The sequence below is a fragment of the Macrotis lagotis genome, chromosome 7 (assembly GCF_037893015.1).
Source record: "Macrotis lagotis isolate mMagLag1 chromosome 7, bilby.v1.9.chrom.fasta, whole genome shotgun sequence".
Lineage (NCBI taxonomy): Eukaryota > Metazoa > Chordata > Mammalia > Peramelemorphia > Peramelidae > Macrotis > Macrotis lagotis.
The window spans coordinates 157,916,552-157,937,679 of NC_133664.1; the positions used below are offsets into that span (position 1 = coordinate 157,916,552).

Here is a 21,128-nt window from a genome sequence, read left to right on the forward strand (position 1 = left end):
TGCAGTAGGTACCTTTGGAATGTTTTAGTAGGCAATCACTAAGTTGCTTTAATAACCTCTGGAAGTAGAAGAATAAATTGGCTCATTTTTTTTCTAAAAGCACCTAGAGTTTAAAAGGAGTCACCTAAATCTGCCCCAATTTCTAAGTTTCTAAAGGAACGAACTTTCTTCCACTTCTTTCCAAGTGTAATTGCTGGCTGTGTGGCAAATTTCCTCTGATCTTCCCCTACTAATAGCAACATGCATTGAGCTAAGAAGACCTGAGTTTAAGTTTTGCCCAGATGGGTACTAGCTATGGGAGCAAGGGCAAATCATTTAACCTCTCTGTGCCTCATATAACTTTAAAAGACAGATAAGGCACTGGTATCAATATATCAAGTTTCACACTAGATGAAATCGCAACATAGGGACAACAAAATTCTTCCCCGTTTCCATACTACTTTCCACTAGATGCCCCCAGTGACAGATTGTTGTGTGTCCTTTGTTCTTTTTCTTAAAATTTTATTTATTTGAGGCAATGGGGTTAAGTGACTTGCCCAAGGTCACACAGCTAGGCAATCATTAAGTGTCTGAGGACAGATTTGAACTCAGGTCCTTCTAACTCCAGGACTGATACTCTATCACTGCGCCTCCTAGCAGCCCCTGTGTCCTTTGTTCTGGAAGAGGATTAGTGACATCATGAGGATGATTATCTTGACTTCATTAAAGGGTCATCAAGAGGGTTTCCTTTTTCCCAATATTCTTTTGTCCTTCACACTAAAATTATCCTATAAAAGTTTGAGGTTAAGAGGTTTTATTTTTGTTATCTTAGCACCAGGGCTTGGAACAGAGTAAAACCCTTATGAAATGGATTTTGTGTAATCACAAGAGTCAGTAAGAGATTGGAATCTCTTAGTGGAATATCTTTTTTGGGGGAAAACCATACTTTTAGAAAGTAATTTAGAAAAAGGAGTTAATTTTGTATTTAGGTCTTCATACTTTAACAATTTTGAGAAATGGCAGACAAACTCATTTCCAGAGAGATACCTAAAGAGATATGCAAAGAGGATGAGAAAGACACAATGAGAGAGACAGACATTACCTTTTCTTTAAATGGATTCCATTTCTCTCAGTGGTGACTTCCTTAAGTTCTTGTGGGTGAATGCTAATAACTTTTCAGAAGGCTGTTCCATCAAATAAAAAGACTATCACAAACTTCATGAATATCAAAGAACACATAAGATAATGGGACATTTTTGGAAGTCTGTATTCATATCTAGGTGACAGTGTGAAGTATGAGTTCAAGGACCTTAAACATAAGATTCCCTGATACCTTAATAGACTGATTTTAATATCAATTTTCTGAGCAAGAATAGTTGATTGGTGTCCAAAAGTACATAGGATAAGCATAGGACTTAATAGACCAACCACCTCATGGTCAGGAGTAATGTCTGCAGTTCACTGTACATACTGATATTGATACTGATACTGATTCTTTGAAAGGTGAATCATATTCTTCTGACGGTTGAGTTTTTCAGAAGAGCTGGCTAGCTCGAAACTTTTTGAACAACCATGATAAAGTATTAAGAATGGTTGTTCAATTTCAGAAACTTCTACCCCATTTTTTTCTCTCTACATAAAGTACTCTGCACTATCAATATGATGTATATCTGTTTTTGTGAATATTTCAAAATGAAAATGAATTAGAATTTGAAAATTTTAAGATACCCCTCAGGATAACTGAAAATACAGTGAGAAAGAACAGGGTTCAGTTTTAGGATTGCTTAGGGGGAAGGATTCCATTCTTGCTTACTGTGTGCTAACTTTTCTCCCCCTTTCCTTTGTACCTAGTTTCCTTATCTGAACAATGAGGGTGTTGTAGTCGATGATCTCTAAGGTCTCTTTGGGTTCCAAATCTATCTTATATTCTAAGTAAAAGGCAATCGATAAGATATAGTAGATTGAAGGCAACCGGGTCTGGATTCAGGAAGACCAGATATAAAGTCCTGATCCTGATACATCCTAACTACAGGACCATGGACTAGCAAATCACTTAAGCTCTTGGTACCCAAAGAAACTTTCTAATATTGTTAAGTCACAAATGAGTCGTCAATCTATGTAGAGCAAGTGTATTTCTTTCCCCAGATGAAATCCCAAGACAGGATTCCATGTTCCTTTTCCTCCTCTAATGATTGTATTATAGGACCAAGAACAAAGTAGTCACATGAAAATTGACAGTCTATGATCCATTTATTTTTCTCTATATTGTTGCTAAATAAGACAATGCTACAATTAGCTTCTATATGAGCGATTTGAGACCAGATAGACCAGGTCAAAAGAACTGGGAAATATATTGGTGAGTGATCAATGTTAAAGTGAATTTCTAGGCACTTGCCACATGATGTCAGCAATGGAAAGCATGTTCAGTTTGTTTAGACTAAAAAAAGTCTATACGTCCTGATTTTATGTTGCCGCATTTAGGTTCAAGTCTCTGACGAATTCTGTTTGGTGCATTGAGACTACATATTTTAAAACCATAACTTCAGAGGGCTTATCTTTTAGTAATCAAGCTTTTAAATCAACACACAATATATACGTTGGGAAAAAGGATTTTGGATATATATTTTATTTGACAGTGTTTTAGAATATCATACAGTAAACAAGATTTCTGTAAAAGTTAATTTATCCATAGTGGTGCGTTTCATAAAAATAGTTGCTCACTTACAGCCTTTCTGTGACTATTAATACATGGAATTATATTTATAGAGATACAGCTGTACAGGGTAAATTCACAGCTAACACTACACAGAAATATTATTTGGAATGGGGTTTAGATGATGTGCTGTCTTCACAGGTTATCGATTACAGCCGCATAAAGCAATTGCTGCACAAGTAGTAGCTGTGAACTGTGCAAATTAGAGTTTATGCAAGCGTAATCTCAGGTTCTTTTTCATTTCTTTTAACACATGGAAAATAAAGGGCAGAGGATACAGTACTGGGACGTGCAGCTACACTACAGAAGCATTGTCCAAAACCAGATTCAATAAATTAATGGCAAACTATATTGGATTTCTAGTCCAGGGGAAAAAGACTAATTGAAATTAAACCAAAATTGTATAAACCACTACATGTGTTTGTGCTTTTGTTTATGATGAATGGAGCTACTTTGTCTTTTTGTTTTTTGAAAATTGGTTTGAAAGCTGCAAAATCCTTCATTTGAGACTTTCAACCACCATCTCTTTCCATCAAAAAACTTAATCCCATGTTAGATAAAAATTAAATTGTGGTAGGGTAAGATAATGCAGTGCCTACGACAGAGGAAGGGAGGAAAGAGGAGTAAGAAATAGAGAAAGGCAGGAAGAAAGAATGAGGAATGGAGGAAGAGAGTAAAAAGGAAAAAGGAGGGAGAAGAAAAGGGGGTTGAGACAGAAAGAAAGAGACAAAAAGAGACACAAAGAGTGAGAGAGACAGAGACATACACACATTGAGGAACCTAGTCAAGTGAAACCATTGTCTTTTGACTCAGTCTGATGAACCTGATCTCCCTATCTTCTTTGAATGCAGATTTGTAGATGGCAAGGAAGTGTGGCTTATTTGCATCTGAACATCTATAAAGCATGGCACTCATGGAAAGGATGCTATTGAAGTGACTTACAATGAATTGAAGCCTCTTTTGAGTAGAATTCATTAAAGAGAAAGGGATGCTTTTAGAAGCCTACATGTTGACTTCTCACACATGTATTCATGAAGTGATTATCCACGTCAAATTTATCAGTGGTTACTTTTTTTAATTACAAAAAAAATCAAGGCAGAAAATGGTGTCTTAAGAATCTTGCTAGGAAATTAATCTTCCATGAAGAGTAATGCAAGTGTCAAGACCATGCCTGAAAAAAAAATGTTGACTTGAGTAAGGGTTTGAGACAAAAGTAGATCCAAGAGAAACAAAAGGAGGGGGAAAAGAAAGGCAGAAAGGAATGATAAAATGCCTCTTAGTCAAAACAAATTGGTCATAATGATGGCTTTTTATACTTGGAAGGCATTAAAATCCCAATAATGAAAGCTGGACTATTTTGCAAACATCTGCTCTTTCAAAGTAAATTAGAAGAAATAGAAAGATGGCCTAACAGAAGGTAATAAAAAAGAGTGAACTATAGCACCGCTAGTAAGAAAGGTATCTGTCTGCTACTAAGAGAGGATAGGAAAGCCTTTTTTTTTGTAAGGAAACTGCAGCTTCTCCACACTTAATTTTGTCCTGTGGGTGTAAAATTTACACTTCAGACAATAACCAGTTCTAATTTGTGAGCTAAATCACCAAAATCTAACTTGTGGCAAATTGCTTTCCAGGACATAATTTTCTGAGATATGACTTGGTTCCCCTTCCATTCCCCTTCCCCTAAATATACAGAAATAGGATTTGTTCACAAAATGGCAGTAAAAATGGCATCACACCAATTAATTTACTTAATTTCCTAGTCATCCTGAAGCCCACAGTGGGTGAGGCTGCTAGTACCAGGTATGGACTGTCCCAAAGTGTGTACCATAGAAATATGTCATGGATGCACAGTTCTGAATGTTTCAAAGAAACCCTTTAACCCCTGTCTAGATATGTTGAGAACAATTTATTTACAATACTTTAGCTCGGTTAAAAGATATAATCTTTTTCTCAGTTTCAGCTTGCTCCGTGCAGTTTGATTTTTTTTTAAGGCGATATTCCAGTTTGTGATTGCTTGTCCTGTTTCTTGATATAAAGTTTGTAATGACACCCAAATCCTTCATGCAGCGGGGGAAAAATACTAAAGCTACACTGCACTGTCTGTCTCCAATTGTACTTTAGGATATTTTGGTTCTTCCATAGCTGCCCAAGTCCCTAAAATGGAATGGGGGACTTAAGGATCAGTTTTTAATTTCCTTGTTGACTATATACTGCTCAAACTTATTGGATGCTCTGCATATCTGCGTGGAATGTGGATCCCCGTTGATGCTTCCAGGCCTTGATGTCTCATGGATATATATGTGTGACGGTGAAAATAAATTAAAACGTTGTGAGACAGAACCTAAGAAGAATGTTCTGTGTTTATGTGAGATGGAGGGCAACAGCTGCATTGCTTATCTGCTCATGGCTGAAGTGTCAGATTTCAGTACACTAGGTAACTTGTCAGACCCAGGAATTTTCCAAGGTCCTGGTGAGACAGTTGCCTTCCGAGTTGTGGTGGTGGCATTGCGAGCACTACTAGAATGGAAGTGTCCCTTCCTTGGGAATTCGCCATGTTTCCCGTCAGGCTCCCGCCGGCTGTGGTCCATGTCACTGGTGTACAGGCTGCAGCTATTGCTACCATAGGCCTTTGTAGCACCGATTGATTCGAGCTGGCTGTGATCAGGAGCGGCTGCGGCCTTCTTTTCAGTTGGACCCAAAGCTCTGAGATCCTCTTTCCTCCCGAGAGATCCACCTCTGTTGGTATCAGTGGCCTTGGACCTCCCTCGGTGTTCATCATTGGTTCCAGCGTACATCGTCTCCCCTGCGCCCACTTCGGTGACAGTGATCTGTCCAATCACTTTACTCTCCAAGGGGGGCCTGCCACCCTCGGTTTTCTTGGATTTGCATTCAGACAATCCTTTGTTGGATGTCTCTTCATGCTTTGACCTATCAACCTTCTTAGGACTAGCTGATCTTTCCCTTTGTTCCCCTAATCTTTTCTTCTTCTGGCCGTTAGCTGAAAGCTCCTTTGGTTTTCTAACATCATGTTCCCTTTTGATATCCCATGTTGGGTCTGGGCTTATCTGGTGGGAAGGGTCAGAGGGTGGGGCTAGATGCGATGAAGATAATGGTGAGATTATGTCTTCAAGGGAAGCCACTACTTCCGGCAGACCTGTGGAGGTGGCAGAGGGAGAACCCCAGGAGTTTGGTTCGTCTGTCATGACAAGAAAAGAAAAACTGCATAAGAAGCTGTACCAAAGGGCAAACATTTTCCCGCGGTTAAAACATTCTATTCCTATGCTATAAGTAATTAGCAGGCAGAGATTCTTAGAGAAACATTTATGCTATAGAGAAACAACTATGCTACATTTTCAGAGAAAAGCAATATGGCTATAACACCTTCTAACCCCCATCCCATCCCTTTCCTTAAGTCTTTGCCAAAAGGCTGACAGTGTTGTTCTTGGGGCACCCTTTCCACAATGTTCCCAAATGAAGCTGGGACTTCTATATTGCCCATTATCCTACTCTGATCCCATCATCAAATTCTCTTTCTAGTTTTCTATGTGAATCATCAAATCTTTCTACTTTCATACATTTCTTTCATGTACATTGGACTAGGCAGTGTCAATGTCCTCTCAAAAGTGAGGGAAAAATGACTTCCTAATATTAGGCATCACCAAAAAGCATACTACTTTAGTTAGCTTCATCTCAAACCACATTTTAAATGAGAGATCTAGTTTTAAAAATTGTCGTAATGCTATGTGGTCACTGAGCAAATTAATTATCTTTCTTGAAAGTTGATCATACATTATGAAGTTCTTAGATCTAATCCTTTATTTTGAGACTGATTTTAGCTGTGGAGCCCAGCTCTAATATTTTAACCTTAGGTCTTTGTATAAGTCTATGTAGGCATAAGATGATAAAAGAAAAGGTATAAGTGGTGGGGTGGGAAACTCCTAAGGAGCTGAGATCCATAATTCTGACTATCCATGTTACCAAATCATAGGCATTAGAAAATATTGCCTTTAAACTGGAGTTTCAAGGGACTTTCCCCCCATGTCTATCTAGCCCCATGAATGTTCCCCTCTCCCATTTTCTCTTGGTTACCATAAGCAAGCAGGTCCAGTAAGAAAAAAATATCCTGGTTATTAGTTAATCTGGTCTCTCTCATGTTTTTTCTATGCTGATCTTCTGACCACTTTTATTATCATTATCATATATACATTTTGAACTCCCTTGAATCTAAGGCCAGGCTCTTGTGAAAGCCCCATCAACTATCTACTGTTGCAAGGCTCTTGTAGATATTTTGTAGTTTAGTGTGAGAAATCTCCTAGAGAAGTAATTTGTAAGTTTGGATTTTTTTTGTGGCCTTGTTTATCTCAAGGACTATCAATGCAATTTATTTTAATTCACTTGTATAAAAATAAAACATTACTCTTGGCAGATTTAGGATGGTCCAGAATAAAAATTAAAGAAAAAAAAGGTTCCAATCTGAAAAGATTGGAAATAGTTAACTGTGGCTTTCAAAAGGACCAGCCTCAGACCAAGAGAATAGGTTAAGCACTGGCAGCATCTAGTTGGCCTGTTGTAATAGTTCAAATTTTTAATAGGATTTCTGTCTCATATAATATCACATATGGCACATTAAATTAGCCATCCTCAAATTATATTGGAGATATTGAGAGCAGTAGTAATTATTTGCTTCATTTACAGATGGAGAAATTAAAATACAGAGAAATTAAATGATTTGATCAGTGTTACAGCATGATCCATCCAGGATTAAAATCTGGTTTTCCTCATTCTTTTTACTCACCAGAAAAAATGTCCTATGTTATAGCTTATACCAGCCTTACAGATAGATTCAAAGTATGTGGGATGTGAATGCCCATAAGAGACTCTTGGCAAACAGAAGGGAAGCTGTTGGATGAGTCTACAAAGCTATTGATCAGTATAAAACCTATTGGTTCTCATTCTTTCCAGCTTTGTTTAATCAGACTGACAAGAGGACACAAATCTTTAGTAAGTAATAAGATAAGCCTAGTAAATCTACAAACTCAAATTTGCTAAAAACATTGCCAAAGCAAAATAGGGTGAACAAAAAATTAGCTCTTTTCCCTTAAGGTTCAAAGATTTATTTTGGGACATGGTCACTGCCTAATGCATTTTTGTATTACTGTAAAACTATCATCTCCATTAACAGAAAAAATGGTTTTCAGTGATATTTTTGACAGAAACTTCATAGCAAGAAAAAATATATAGGAGAACATTATAGAATGACAGATAAGGGAGGGAATGGTTATGTAAAGAAAGAAAATCATTAAGAGGTAAAATATCATCCTGAAAGACCTGGGACAGAGGGAGAAGAGGCTGGATAAAGATTACAGGAGGTAGAAATGGCATCCAACTTGTTCTTGAACAAGAAAGATGGGGCCTGGGGAGAAGAGTAGGAGACTGTTGGCAGTTAGGTCTGTAGAAGAGCTTGCAGAGATGCCAGAGATTCCTTCCACAAGGGAAAAAAAACTCTTACATTGGTGATAAAAGACTTACAATTCAAAGACCATGTTGGGACCACAGATGAGTGGGTGGGAATTTCAATTGAAGTACAACAATTAGAAATCATCTGGTTAACAGATGTTTCCATGTTTGATAGGGGTACTGCGGCAGACGGCAATTGACTCCTTGAAGAAAAGGTGGGGATAAACCCTCAGAAGAGAGGAGATCTGGAGATAGAAAGAAATTTTTGGAGACTTTCCTGTTTTGCCTGGGAGAAAATTAGAACCTATATAGAGAGATATTTTTGTTTTGCCTCTCTATGTTTGACATGAGGAATTTTTTAAAAACCAACATGGATTGGCAATAAAAAAAGCTTAGTTTCAATATATTTGTTTTCCTTTGTGATTCTATGTATTTTTTTTTGCCTTTAAAAACATGATTCTGAGAAAGGATTCATAAGTTTTATGAGAATGGCAAAGGGGTCTACGACACAAGGTAGATAACCTTTAATTTAACAGACAGCCCTTAGATGTGTGAAGCTTTGGAGGAAGAGTTATATGAACATTTAAGAGTCACATCATATGAGAGAGCGTGGATGGCAGATCACTGATTGACAATGTCTTGCAAAATGCTTCTAGACTGTTGGAGTGGGAAATAATTTTAGTAAATCACAGTAAGAGAAAGCCCAAAATAAAGTCAAAACACTAGCAAGCAAACTCTACTCAGGTCCAAGCATTGAATAAATTCTGGGTGGGCTGGACAGATTTTAAGGTAGATTAAAAAACACATGGCAGTCAATCTATGTGCTTGATTCTGCCCCTTTTGGTGAGGAGAGGACAGTGGGGAATACCGACCTAGTAGACTGTTCAGAGACAATGATTTTTTTCCAAGAATGGACTATTTCCTTAGTAATTAAAAGTAATAAAAAGTTAATATTCAGTATTTACTATGCACCAGAGACTCTTCTTTCCAAGCATTGTGATCAGTAATTACAAAATCCCCTAGTTGTTTTAAAGATTAAAAATCATAGGTGGCCAGATGCACTAGGCTGTATCAGGTTCACATATGACACATTCTGTGTGACTATGCTTTAGTCATATCTAAATGTGAATAGATGGGAATTTCTGGGTTTTCTGGTGCCAATACCCTTCCCTTTGCAGTTGAAGAAGCTGAAGTCCAGAGAAGGGAAATGATTTGTCCATAGTCAGAGCTAATGGCCTATCCAATACTAAAACCTGGGTCTCTTGCCTTGGAGTTCAGTGTACTTTCTTACTCTGAGTTTTTAATTCGGTAAATTAGGGGGTTGGACATTAGATGATCTCTAAGGTACTTTTCTGCTCTAAAGCATATGAGTTTTTTTTCCTTTTTTATTAATTTTTTTAATTTCAGTTTTACAATTCCCCCCCATCTTGCTTCCCTCCCCCCACCCCCCATAGAAGGCAATTTGCTAGTCTTTACATCATTCCCATAGTAAGCATATGAGTTTTGAGCTCTTCAGCATGATCTCTTTTGGAAGCACTGAATTTATTTGAGATGTAAAAAGCTTTATTTACTTCACAAGCGAATTGAAATAGTGACTTTTAAAGTTGGATTCTGGTTTGGGTCAATGTTAATTCCTAACTACTGAAATCAATGACCAACATTTAGTTGGCTTCCCCTGTCTAGGGGAGAATACTGAGATAGCTTGAGACACTGAAATCTCTTTCTTCTAAAAGTCAGCATGCTACAAGAAAATATCAAAATGATTAGGGTGACTCAAAGGAGAATGATAGAAAGCAATTTGCTGTTCTAAAAGAAAACTTGCAGAGCTGTGTTCAAACTCGAAAGGTTCATTTGGGCTTGTTCAACCATCACTAAGATGATTGCTTTTGGTAATAAATATAAACATGAAAATGCATAGTTTTATCTGTTTGATCCAACAAATAAAGGATTTCACCCTCCTCTGCTATTTTTGGTTTGAGTGCAGAGACATTGTTAATGACCTTGAAATGTTTGTATTTTTCACTTTCATATTACCTTAGAGACATAAACTAGGGTAATAAATATTATTTTTACTTTTTATTAATATCACATTGACTCATTAGGGCCTCATTTATAGCATTTTTGCTTTTGTATAATTATAAGATCAATCAACTTGTGTGGAATCATAGCTATAGAAATATTACATGGATTATAAACCTCAGGTTTGTGCAAGAATGCCATTGTGATTAATAATAAGCATAACAGATATTTTGCATTCATATAATTTGTACAGTTACAAAGTATTTTCATTTTCATGATCTCATGATATAGAGATATATCTATATACATATATTTCATTTTTACAAATGAGGAAACCAAGGCCCAGAGAGTAAGTGACTTCACTGAGTACATTCAAGTAACAAAGCTGAGAATAAAGATTAAAAGTCTAAGACCTTACTAATCTGAACTTATTCTTTCAACTTCCTATGCATGTGGAGGTGGGTTGAGGGGGGGATGTGGGGAAAGAGAAATGGAATAAAAGAAATCAAGAAGAAAGAGCTATATGAACTAATGAAAATTCTGAATCATGTAATATTTAGAAAGAAAAGCAATAAAATCTTACTGTTCATTGAGTGCTCTGTGATATGATTGGAGTGCTTTAGAAGTCATGTTATTTCAAAAATAGTCCCTAGAACTTGAAAAATCTATTATTAGATGCTCCATCTCTGTGGGTTAACTTCTCATATTTATATGTTAATTTAAGGTTAATAAAGACAGCTGACCTGAAACTCAGGAAAATCTGGGTTTGAATCCCATTTCTGATACATAATACCTATGTAATCTTGGGCAAGTTGTTTAATTGTTCAGGGATCTGAGGACTTCTTGAAGACTAAGTTGTAGAGAAGCTGCCAATTTAAGTATCCTAGAGCCTGAATGGCTCCACTGAAGTGAAACACTTCCTGAGGCAGTCAGCTCCAGTAAATCTTTAGTAAACCAAGGGGGGGGGGGGGGGCAACTAGGTGGTAGAGTGGAATATATCATTGGGCTTGGAACTAACTGACTTGGAACCAGAAAGACTCATCTTCCTAAATTTAAATTAGACACTTATTAACTGTGTGATCCTGGGCAAGTCACTTAACCCTGTTGCCTTAGTTTCCTCATCTGTAAAATGAGCTAAAGAAGGAAATAGTAACATCTTTCCCAGGGAAGCCTCAAATAGGGTCATAGAAAATTGTACATGAATGAAAAGTTACTTACAATATCAACAGTAAGACAAAATGTGCATCTCTGCTACCTCAATACACTATTCCTGGTTTGGAGAACAAGTTAAATTCCTCTTTCTGATGAGCCCTTCAAATATTTGAAGATATATCTCCACAAAATCTTTTCTTCTCTTAAGTCTTTACATTATTCCTTGTATGGCATAGCCTCCAAAGTTCATCCTGGCTGCCTTTTTCTAGACTCATATTCTCCCTCAAATTCATTTCTGGTCTTGGCTTATTTTTTTCTACCTGCGTTGTCTATCCCAGAGATTTATATGAATGCATTTATGTAATAGAACTGTTTTCTAAATGTAAGCCACAGTCTGATTAATATTTAGTAGATCCTGTGTGAACTGTTAAGGTTATTTTTTATGCATTCATGGCTTTCACTGAGGAACTGTAAGGTTCTGGGGCATGAGCTGCAAATAAGAATGCCTTTATCTATCAGGAATCCCTTTTCCTTTTCATCTTCATCACAAGATATCTTCCATTGTTTTTAATTTTATTCATAATTTTTAAACATTTTAATTATACTTTAAGATGGAGATATAAGGATAAGTCATTAATATTGAATGGTTAAATTTTGAGGACCTAACAAGAACTTAAAAAAATTATTGCTGTCTTGTTTTCATTTCACCCAAAAATTTTCCCTATATCCCTTTTCTGAAAATAATAAATTTTAAAAGGAAAAAATAAAAAAGGAAAAAATTGATATAAAAATTGACAAGATATACAATGTTCCCTACCCTCAATTAGTTATCCCTCCCTCTGAACAAAATAGTGAGCAGGTAAGGAAGACTTTTAGATTGTAAAACAGAAATTAGATTTAGAAAATAAAAAAAAATCATATAAAAGGAAGATGAGAGGTGACCATTATTAAAAGGGACTTTAATAATTTTTGACAAACTAATCCATTTTCTTCTCAATAGTATGAGAATGATATTCTCACGTATGAACTATAATACCACCAGATATCCCAGTGGAGATCAACACTTATAAAAACAAGGAAATAGACAGAGAAGGGACAACCAGGTAGCAATGATCTCTTGCCTTGGGCCTGGGGGAATGACATTACTGTCAAATCTGATAGTTGCTGGGAAGTCAGGGAGTCTGAGAGTCCGTGCTTGCTCAGGGTTCTTAACTATTTGAAGGTCACACTTTACCCAGTTACGTTTCACAATATTGGGACTGAGGAGCCATGGCTTTAAAAGTTCATTACAATGTTGGAGAACATATAAAAGGGTAGGATCAGGAATAACATGTCAAAAATAGTTTGAGAATTAACTTACTGTGTATCAAGTCTTCTTCAAGTAGAAGTCAAATTTGCTAAATGATGTGTTTCCCCTTAGTGGTACTCTGACATATAGGCTTAATGTTTATTGAACAATATTGCATCGAAGAGATAGTTAGATATTGCAGGAGATAGAGTACTAGGTTTGGAATCAGTAACATTCCTCTTAAAGGGTTCAAATCCAACCTCAGACACTTACTTAGCTGTATGACCCTGGACAAGTCACTTAACCATGTTTGCCTCACTTGCTAATATCTAAAATGAGCTGGAGAGGGAAATGACAAACCATTCTACCTCTGCCAAGAAAACCCCAAAATGGGGTCACAAAAAATCTGACTCAATAAAACAATTAAGTAACAAGATAGCATTAGAGTTGATACTCATTAGTGTCATTAGTCATTATTTTTAATCCCAATTAGTTTAACAAATTGTTTTCTATCATGCATAATTAGTAGAGGGCAAAGCTTTGAAAGAATGAGAAGCAATGTAAGTTTTAAAATACATAGGTGCCTCTGACCTTTTGCAGTGGATCACTTCCCTTAGGATTCAAATAATATAATTTTAACAAATTTTTAATAATAAATGTAAATAATTTTTAAAAACATAAAATTTTAATAAATATAAAATGATAATAGAACTATACACATACACAAAACAGACACACACACACACACACACACACACACACATATATATATATAAAACTTACTATTTCTTATAACATTAGATGCCATTATTATTTCCATTTTATAGATAAGAAAATTGAGGAAAACAAAAGTTAAATGAATTGGCCAGGGTCACATAGCTAAGACATAATTGAAACTGGATTTGGCCTCATTACCCTGACTCCAGGCCCTGCACTCAATTCACTCATTACCTGGTTGCCTCTAATATTAGATATATTAATTATATTATATTAAATTAAATTAATTACAGTGGAGTCCCAGATGAATCCAATTTGGGGCAAAGGGAAAGCAAAACTATCCCAGATGTACTTCATCCATAATTTTTGGATCACATACACTGATGCTATGAGAGACTTGGCGGGATGGGGCAGGGGCAGGGAGTGTAATTTAAGCCTCTCCAGTTATACTAGTATCTTGGTCCAAAAAAAGGGGGTTGGAAAAATTTTATTGCAAAGTATGGCAGAGTTGAGCAAGATGGTGCAATGCAGGGCACTTGGAGGGCAGTTTACAATATTTGGGCAATTTACAATTTACAATATTTCACCATGAAGGATGGTGAAAGAGAAAATAGGAATATAGAAAAGACAACTTTTTCTCTAGTTTCAAGTTTTTGCTGGGGCTTATTTTGTCTCCAGAAACACTAAGGGTTAAAAGATTCTGACCAATAGAAATTTTGTGGTATCTACCTTCCTAAGAAATAAATTCATGGAAAATGGCACATTTATAGTAATTATGCAAATTAGTGCAATGACTTGAAAGAAGATACTTTTCCTAAGGGGACTACATCTTTTGTTGTTTTGTTTCTACTGTTAATTGGTTCAGTGAACCTTTTTATTCTAAAAAAATAAAATTATTAGGAATTCAAGGATCAAATTGATGAAGTTTTGTTTTATTGGAAAAATTATAAGTATAAATTTTAACCCCAAGCACTTTTCAGGAATCTTGGTGGGTTTGAGAGAGAGGTGAGTTGCCTTATTATCAACATTCTCTGTCTGGGTTTCCATTCCTGTGATGTATTTGACCCTCTCCTATCCCTGAACCTATGACTCCCTCAAAATCCAGACAGTCAGGCACCAAGTCCATCCTTCATCAGACTAAGGAGTCACCAGCAGTGACTCCAACTAGATCCCTAGAGGGACCTTTTTATTATCATTGCAGCCCATCCAAGTGATGTACAGTGGCTAGTCTGATTGATAAATCCTCTGGGAACCCGAGGTCCTTTATATACAACTGTTTTAAGGCATGCTGCCAGAGCTGCTAGCATTTGTAGATAAAAATACTTCATTGTATGACTTCCATTTGTCCACTGTTTGAACAGGACTGACCCCAGACTCACATCTAACTTCCTCATCCTGTTGCCTTTCCCACCACTTAATGGGTACTCTGCCCTTCACTGAAGGACCAAATGTCTACAAGGAATAGAAATGGTTGATAGTAGTTCTGACTCAATCCCTACGCACCTGTTGGCATTTTTGTATTCTGCCTATTGAAGAAATAAATCCTAGACATGTCAAAGACAAATAAAGGAAATATGTGTTGCCTTTTACATAGAAAATATAAGCTGTGCCTAGATGTTTAGATTGTGATTTTCCACCGTGTTAGTTGAAAACCAATTTGCATTTAGTGACAACTGAATCACAATAAAGTCATTATTTTATATGCAGCTTTTATTAGCTGTGGTTAATCTGAGAGCATTATTATTATTATTATTTTCTATGGGAAAATATATGATTTTATCAAGATTTTTAAACTTCATGAAATGATTTTTTTTAGGATTCCTTTGATTTTAAATTTATTATAATTCATTCAATTTAAATTAATATAGCTTTGGAGGTTTCATGTTCTGGAAAGATCAATGAACTTAAAAGTCAGGAGATCAAAATTCCATTCACTCCTCAGATAGTTAATTACCTCGTAATCATGGGAAAAGAAATTCAGCCTCTTAGAGCTTCATATGAAAAATGGGTATAATGATATTTCTAGTACCTACCTACTCCAGAGTTCTGTTTTGGGTACCTTGAGGAAAGAGCTTTGCAAATCTTAAAGCATTATTTTAATGTGAATTATTTGTGAGTTTGGATCCAGTTTTTCTTGGGAAACTAACTCCTTGTTACATTATAAAAATAAAAACAAGGTAATGTTAAAACTTTATTTTTATATGTAAGTCACAAAATACAGATTATCTTAAAGGTCCACAAAATAGAATAAGTCCATTTATCTTTTAAAATGTCAAAGTATTAAAAAAAAGTTTTGGTATGATGTCATAGGGTCTTTTTTTTTTGAACAACTCAGAATTCTTAGTTCTCAGGGACCCTGAGTCATTAAAAGTAATAAAGGAGAAACAGAATTAAGACTTTTCTTTTGCTAATGATTGATTGCACCTTGCCTGAAACTCATTCACAGTAATTTGTTACCTCAATCAGATTGCATTTTAAGCCTCCCCCTCCTTGTGTATCTTTTTTCCCTACTTCTCTCTTTTTTTTTTTTTTTTGTGGGGGCAGGAGCTTTGGATATCTACAGTAATAAAACTAGTCTTGCTTGGTTAGACCCTAGAACATATTGGATTTAGTCTTTTTAGGATTTGTCAGAAAAGAAAAAAACTACTTGGTCTCTCCTTAACAGATAATTATCATCCCCTGGGGAAACCAGTACTCATCCTTGGAGTTACAAGGATAGAGGAGTCTATTTCCTTGTCATTGGTGGGGTCTGTTCTGCCTGAGCACAGATTTGTATATGCAAAAGTCTTCTTTGCTTTCCCCTCCCCTTAAAATGCTAGTTTCCCCTCCCCACTGCTTCCCCTACTTAACTACAGATTTGGACATTGTTTTCCATCTTTTTAACCTTAACCAAGCTTCTGTCCCAAGATATTAGGATTTCCAGATAAATATTTTAGATTTTCTATCACAAGAGATTCATTTCAGCTAGTATTTAATGGGTTTTTTTTTTAAAAAATAACCTTCCTTTTCTGATATTCTTATATCCCCAATGTATATTTCCCTACTTATGAACTTTTTGAAAAGGAAATATGTCATTGGAATATATCTTGTTCATTAATAGCAATTTCACTCAGTCATAAGCCTTATTTTACAGAGTAATTATATTCTTAATTTCGTTTGGCCCTCACTGCTGCTCAGCAATCCCATTATTTATCCCTTCCACCCCCTCAGCGGGTATTCCCAACTTTATTTACATTACTAGTCTCTTCTTTTTTCCTAGCAGGTATTAACAGTAGGTTCCATTTATATAAGTTTGCCATATATTTTCTTCACAATAGACAAAGTAAATGGTTTCAGTTTTGAGCAGAGTGATGAATTAACAGAGACAATGACCCAGAGTTATAGGGACAGATTGAGATTATTATACTACTCTGACTATTTTATTATTTATACTTCTTTTTATTGCTGTACTTCCTTTTTGCTATTGCTACATGTATATTAACAATTCCTAACAGGATGCAAGAGGTCCATGAGAACCTCATCTCCCCAAGATGGTGCTCCTGGCTTATCTTCTTGCTATTCCTTATACTCACTCCACTCCTAATCACATTTCTTGGTGCCTGTTTGGGGGTAGGGGATGGAGGTCTCATCTTCCAAAACTGCTTCCTGTTGGAAGGAAGGCATAGAGCTGTCCCTGTCTAGAATCATCTGGTACACTGAGTCACACAAAGAATGTGGGAAAATAACAATGTTATCCAAACAATGAGCAAAGTATCCTTGACTATTTCTGACATGATTTCCTAAACCACACTTGTTACAGAAAGCATCCCCCCAAAAACCTTCCTCAATCTCTCCCAGCTCAGCCTCCCTTTCTTTTCTCTCTCTCTCTTTAAAAGTTTTTCTCTGTTTTCAGAACCTCGCTGGTTCTTGGGAACTCAGCCCACTTGAAGAAGTGTAATAAACTTGACCCATCATAACTCTTAGTCATTGTCTCTGTGAATTCATCACTCTGCTTGAACCTGAAACCATTTCATTAATAACAAGCCTGCGAGCTCATTTATACAATTAACTATTGCCAGTTTAGACAGAGAGCTTTGCATATAGTAGACAAAGATTTGTTGTAGTATTTGTTGAGAAAACAGACTCAGAGAAGAAGTAGAGTCACCCAGTTAATAATAAGTATCAGAGCAAGAAGTCAAGCTGAGGTCCTTAGACTCACTTTATACCATTCTAGGGTACTTCTTTTAAGACCTTCCACTTATTAGGAAAATTAAGCTAATTTAGTTCAAACTCTACTACCTTTCCAACTCCTTTCCATTTCTGAATATCTCTATATTTTTTCATTCACATTTTTATGGAAGAGGTATTCCTCCTTCCTTTCAAGGATTACTATTATACTTGTATCTTTTATTTCTTTTTAAAAATTAATTTGATAAATAATAACAAACATGAATTTTCCATTTAAAAAGAATAGAAAGACTGCATATGAGACCATATATTCATATTATGTACACTAAATTAAAAAAATGTACCTTTAACATGATGGCATCAGTTATGCCCTGCTTCTTGCTTTCTGAACTTGCTTCCACTCTCTTTTGTGTTTTGAGATATTTCTTTGATGTTCTTTTTTTTTTTCTGGGTTTGTCACTTAAGTCTCCACAACCATACTTTGCTAACATTTTCCCTTATAACAAATTTATCCAGTCAACCACCACAAATCTACATGTTGACCACATCTGAAAACATATGTCTTTTTATGTATCTTTTGACCATTTTCTTTCTGCCACTAGGTAGAAAATTTTATTTATCATCAATCTTCGGAAATGCTGATTGATAACATTGTCTTAAACCTTTCAGAGTTGTTTTCCTTTATAGCTATGTAGTCACTATATAAACTGTTCTTTTAGTTTTTTCATTTCTTTACTCTTCTTTGTTTTTTACTACTACTTTAAATATATATTTTTTGGTTTTAGCAAGGCAATGGGGTTAAGTGACTTGCTCAAGGTCACACAACTAGGCAATTATTAAATGTCTGAGGTTGCATTTGAACTCAGGTCCTCCTGACTCCAGGGCTGGTACTCTATTCACTGTCCCACCTACTTGCCCCTCACTACTTTAAATCTTTACTCTTGAATTAATGCTTTTCTTTCTATTGAGACCTAGGTCCAACAATTATGCCCTTTCCCTTCAGCATCTTCTTTACTTTCTTTTCTCTGTTCTATCTTCAAAGGAATTTCTTTTCTTGACATTCCTTTCATGTCCCTTTCATGACATTTTTTCCCCTTTTATTTATTGCCTCTACTTTCTTCTACCCTGTGATATGACAGGAACAAGGGTAAAGGACCCCCATTAAGGTATGCAAAGGTTCTGTATTCTGCTTTATAGAAGATCATGGATAATTTATGGGACTTTAATCCATGGTTATCTTCTTGCTGCCATGCCATGTGATTTTTTTTCTTTCCCCCTTTCCAGTTTTGGACCAATAATTAAATCAAGTCTGTCATCATTTCTTGAAATGATGTGTCATTCTGTTCCCCAATGCTCCATGTACCATCCCTGTAATTTTCCAAGACAAAACATCCTTCCTTGGCCATACTCTACTATTTGTTTCATCTTTCCCTATTAGAATGTAAGCTTTTTTGAGGGAAAAGACTGTATTCTCTTTTATGACCTCCAGAATTTACAAGAGTTTCTGGCACATAGCAAATGCTTAATAAGGAATTTTCTTTTGTTTATTCACTCCAACCTTATCCATATACTGGGTAGATGTACCTTAGATCTAGTTTCTACCTTAAACTTTACAACTCACGTAATCTTGAACTCTGAAATTCCGCACCAGTCCTTCACATGAAGGCTTTTCCACTGAAAATATCAGCCTCAGTTTTCTTAACCATTATTTTTCATTCTTATCATGACCTCTAGATTGTTCTCATTTCCCACTGTCCTTTCAACCTATCGTGCTTTCCTCTGGGTTCGCTTTCTTCCGTTCACCTTCTTTGTTATTGTTGAGTCATTTAATTGTGTCTTGATTCTGTGGACCATTCTGTGGACCATAACATGCCAATGCTGTCAGTGTATTTTTGGTTGTTTTCTTTTTTGTAAAAAATATTGAAATGATTTGCTATTTCCTTCTCTTGTGCATTAAGGCAAAAAGGTTAAGTTATTTGCCCAAGGTCACATGGCTAGTATCTGAAGTCTTCCAAACTTCAGGCCAGTGCTCTATCTACTGAGCCAATGAGAGGAATGATTATTAATAACCAATAATTTGGGAAAAATCCAGAATTTCCCCTTTAGCTATAGTCCTCATTTCAAAGTTCATTCACTTGAAGGATATTGAAATAACTCTGTTCAATTTTAGTCAGACCCATCCAATTTATAAATAAATTATAAGGAATTTATTCCCATTGGTTTCTACTCAGGTTAGATGGGGGTAAATTCTTGATTAGAATAACTAGGGCTGGTGAGGGTGGTAATTTAGAAGTAAATGACATAACCAAATTTCTTTAGAATAGGTCCAGTCCCTCATTGTAATATTCATTATCCCTCATTATTTATTAATCAATCAGAATTGATTACCAATCCTTGGAATACTCCCTTTTTCAAGATTATATAAGCCTTGAGCCCTTCAACATGAAGGTCTTTGGCCACTGTCTCTTGTATTAAAATGTTAACATTATTAATAAAATGACTTAATTACCCCCCAAATCATGTCTCTTGAACTTTTAAGCATCACATCACCTTTCATAGTCTTTATCCTATAGTTAATCAGTTCAAATATTTACTGTTAGCTTTTTTGAATCACTTTCCCCATTGACTGACTCACCACTATTTACTTCCTGGAAATTCCCAATCCTAGTTTAGGTCCTCCCCATTCTTCACCTGAATTATATGACTAGCCTACACATTAGTCTTCCTTGATTCCACTTGTTCTCTCCAGCACAGCTTTCATAAAACTGATAAAATAACCTTAAGAGTTTTTGACCTTGCCATTTCTCCTTGAAAAACAAACAAAAAAAAACCCCCAACAAAAACCCTTTAATTGCCACCTATTGGCCTTTTTCTAAAATATAAAGTTTTTGGTTTATTATTGAAGGCCCTGTACAATTTAATTTCAATCTATCTTCCCAACCTTATTTCATATTACTCACTTGCATGAATTTTATGTTTCAGTAAACTGAACTATTGGCCACTCTCCAAGCTTGCCAGTACATTTTCTTTGATGCATTTTCAAAAACCAAGAATATAGCCCCTGCTTATCTCTGCCTTTTAGAATCCTGATTTTTATTCAAGGATTATCTGGTTGCCACCCTCTCTTGGAAGTCTTCCATGGTCCCTTAATTATTAGGGTTTACTCTTTTTTAAATTTACCTTGTGTTACTTATCTGACCTCTTAATAGATCCTTCCAACAGAATATAGAATTCTTGAGTGCAGGGATTGGTTCATTTTTGCCTCTGTATTCCTACTGCCTAACACAATGTCTTATATGTAGTACATGCTTAATAAATGCCTATAGACTGTCAATGAACATAGCTTCCAACCAAAGCACTTTACTGAAACATTCTGTATTATTACCAGTTTCAGTGTATTCAGACCTCTGGAAGCTTTCTTTTTCTTGTTTTCCATGATGTCACAATATTTTGGTCTTCTACTTCTCTTTTCCAAGTCCTATAATCTCTCTCTCTCTCTCTCTCTCTCTCTCTCTCTCTCTCTCTCTCTCTCTCTCTCTCTTTCTCTTTTTCTCTCTCTCTCCCTGTATGTAATAACCGATGGGAATACAAAGAAAGGGAAAAAAGAAAAAAAAAGCCTCAACAAGGAGCTTACAT

General features: G+C 35.9%; 1 protein-coding gene across 1 annotated transcript in view; it reads right to left on the minus strand.

The window, feature by feature from the left end:
• Nucleotides 1–4,583: 4,583 nt before the first annotated feature.
• Nucleotides 4,584–21,128, minus strand: part of MAGI2 (membrane associated guanylate kinase, WW and PDZ domain containing 2) — a 1,847,576-nt gene continuing 1,831,031 nt past the window's right edge. The window contains exon 22 of the mRNA XM_074194021.1: nt 4,584–5,888. Within this exon, the coding sequence (XP_074050122.1) occupies nt 5,086–5,888 (803 nt within the window). The 3' untranslated portion in view covers nt 4,584–5,085. The remainder of the gene's footprint in view (nt 5,889–21,128) is intronic.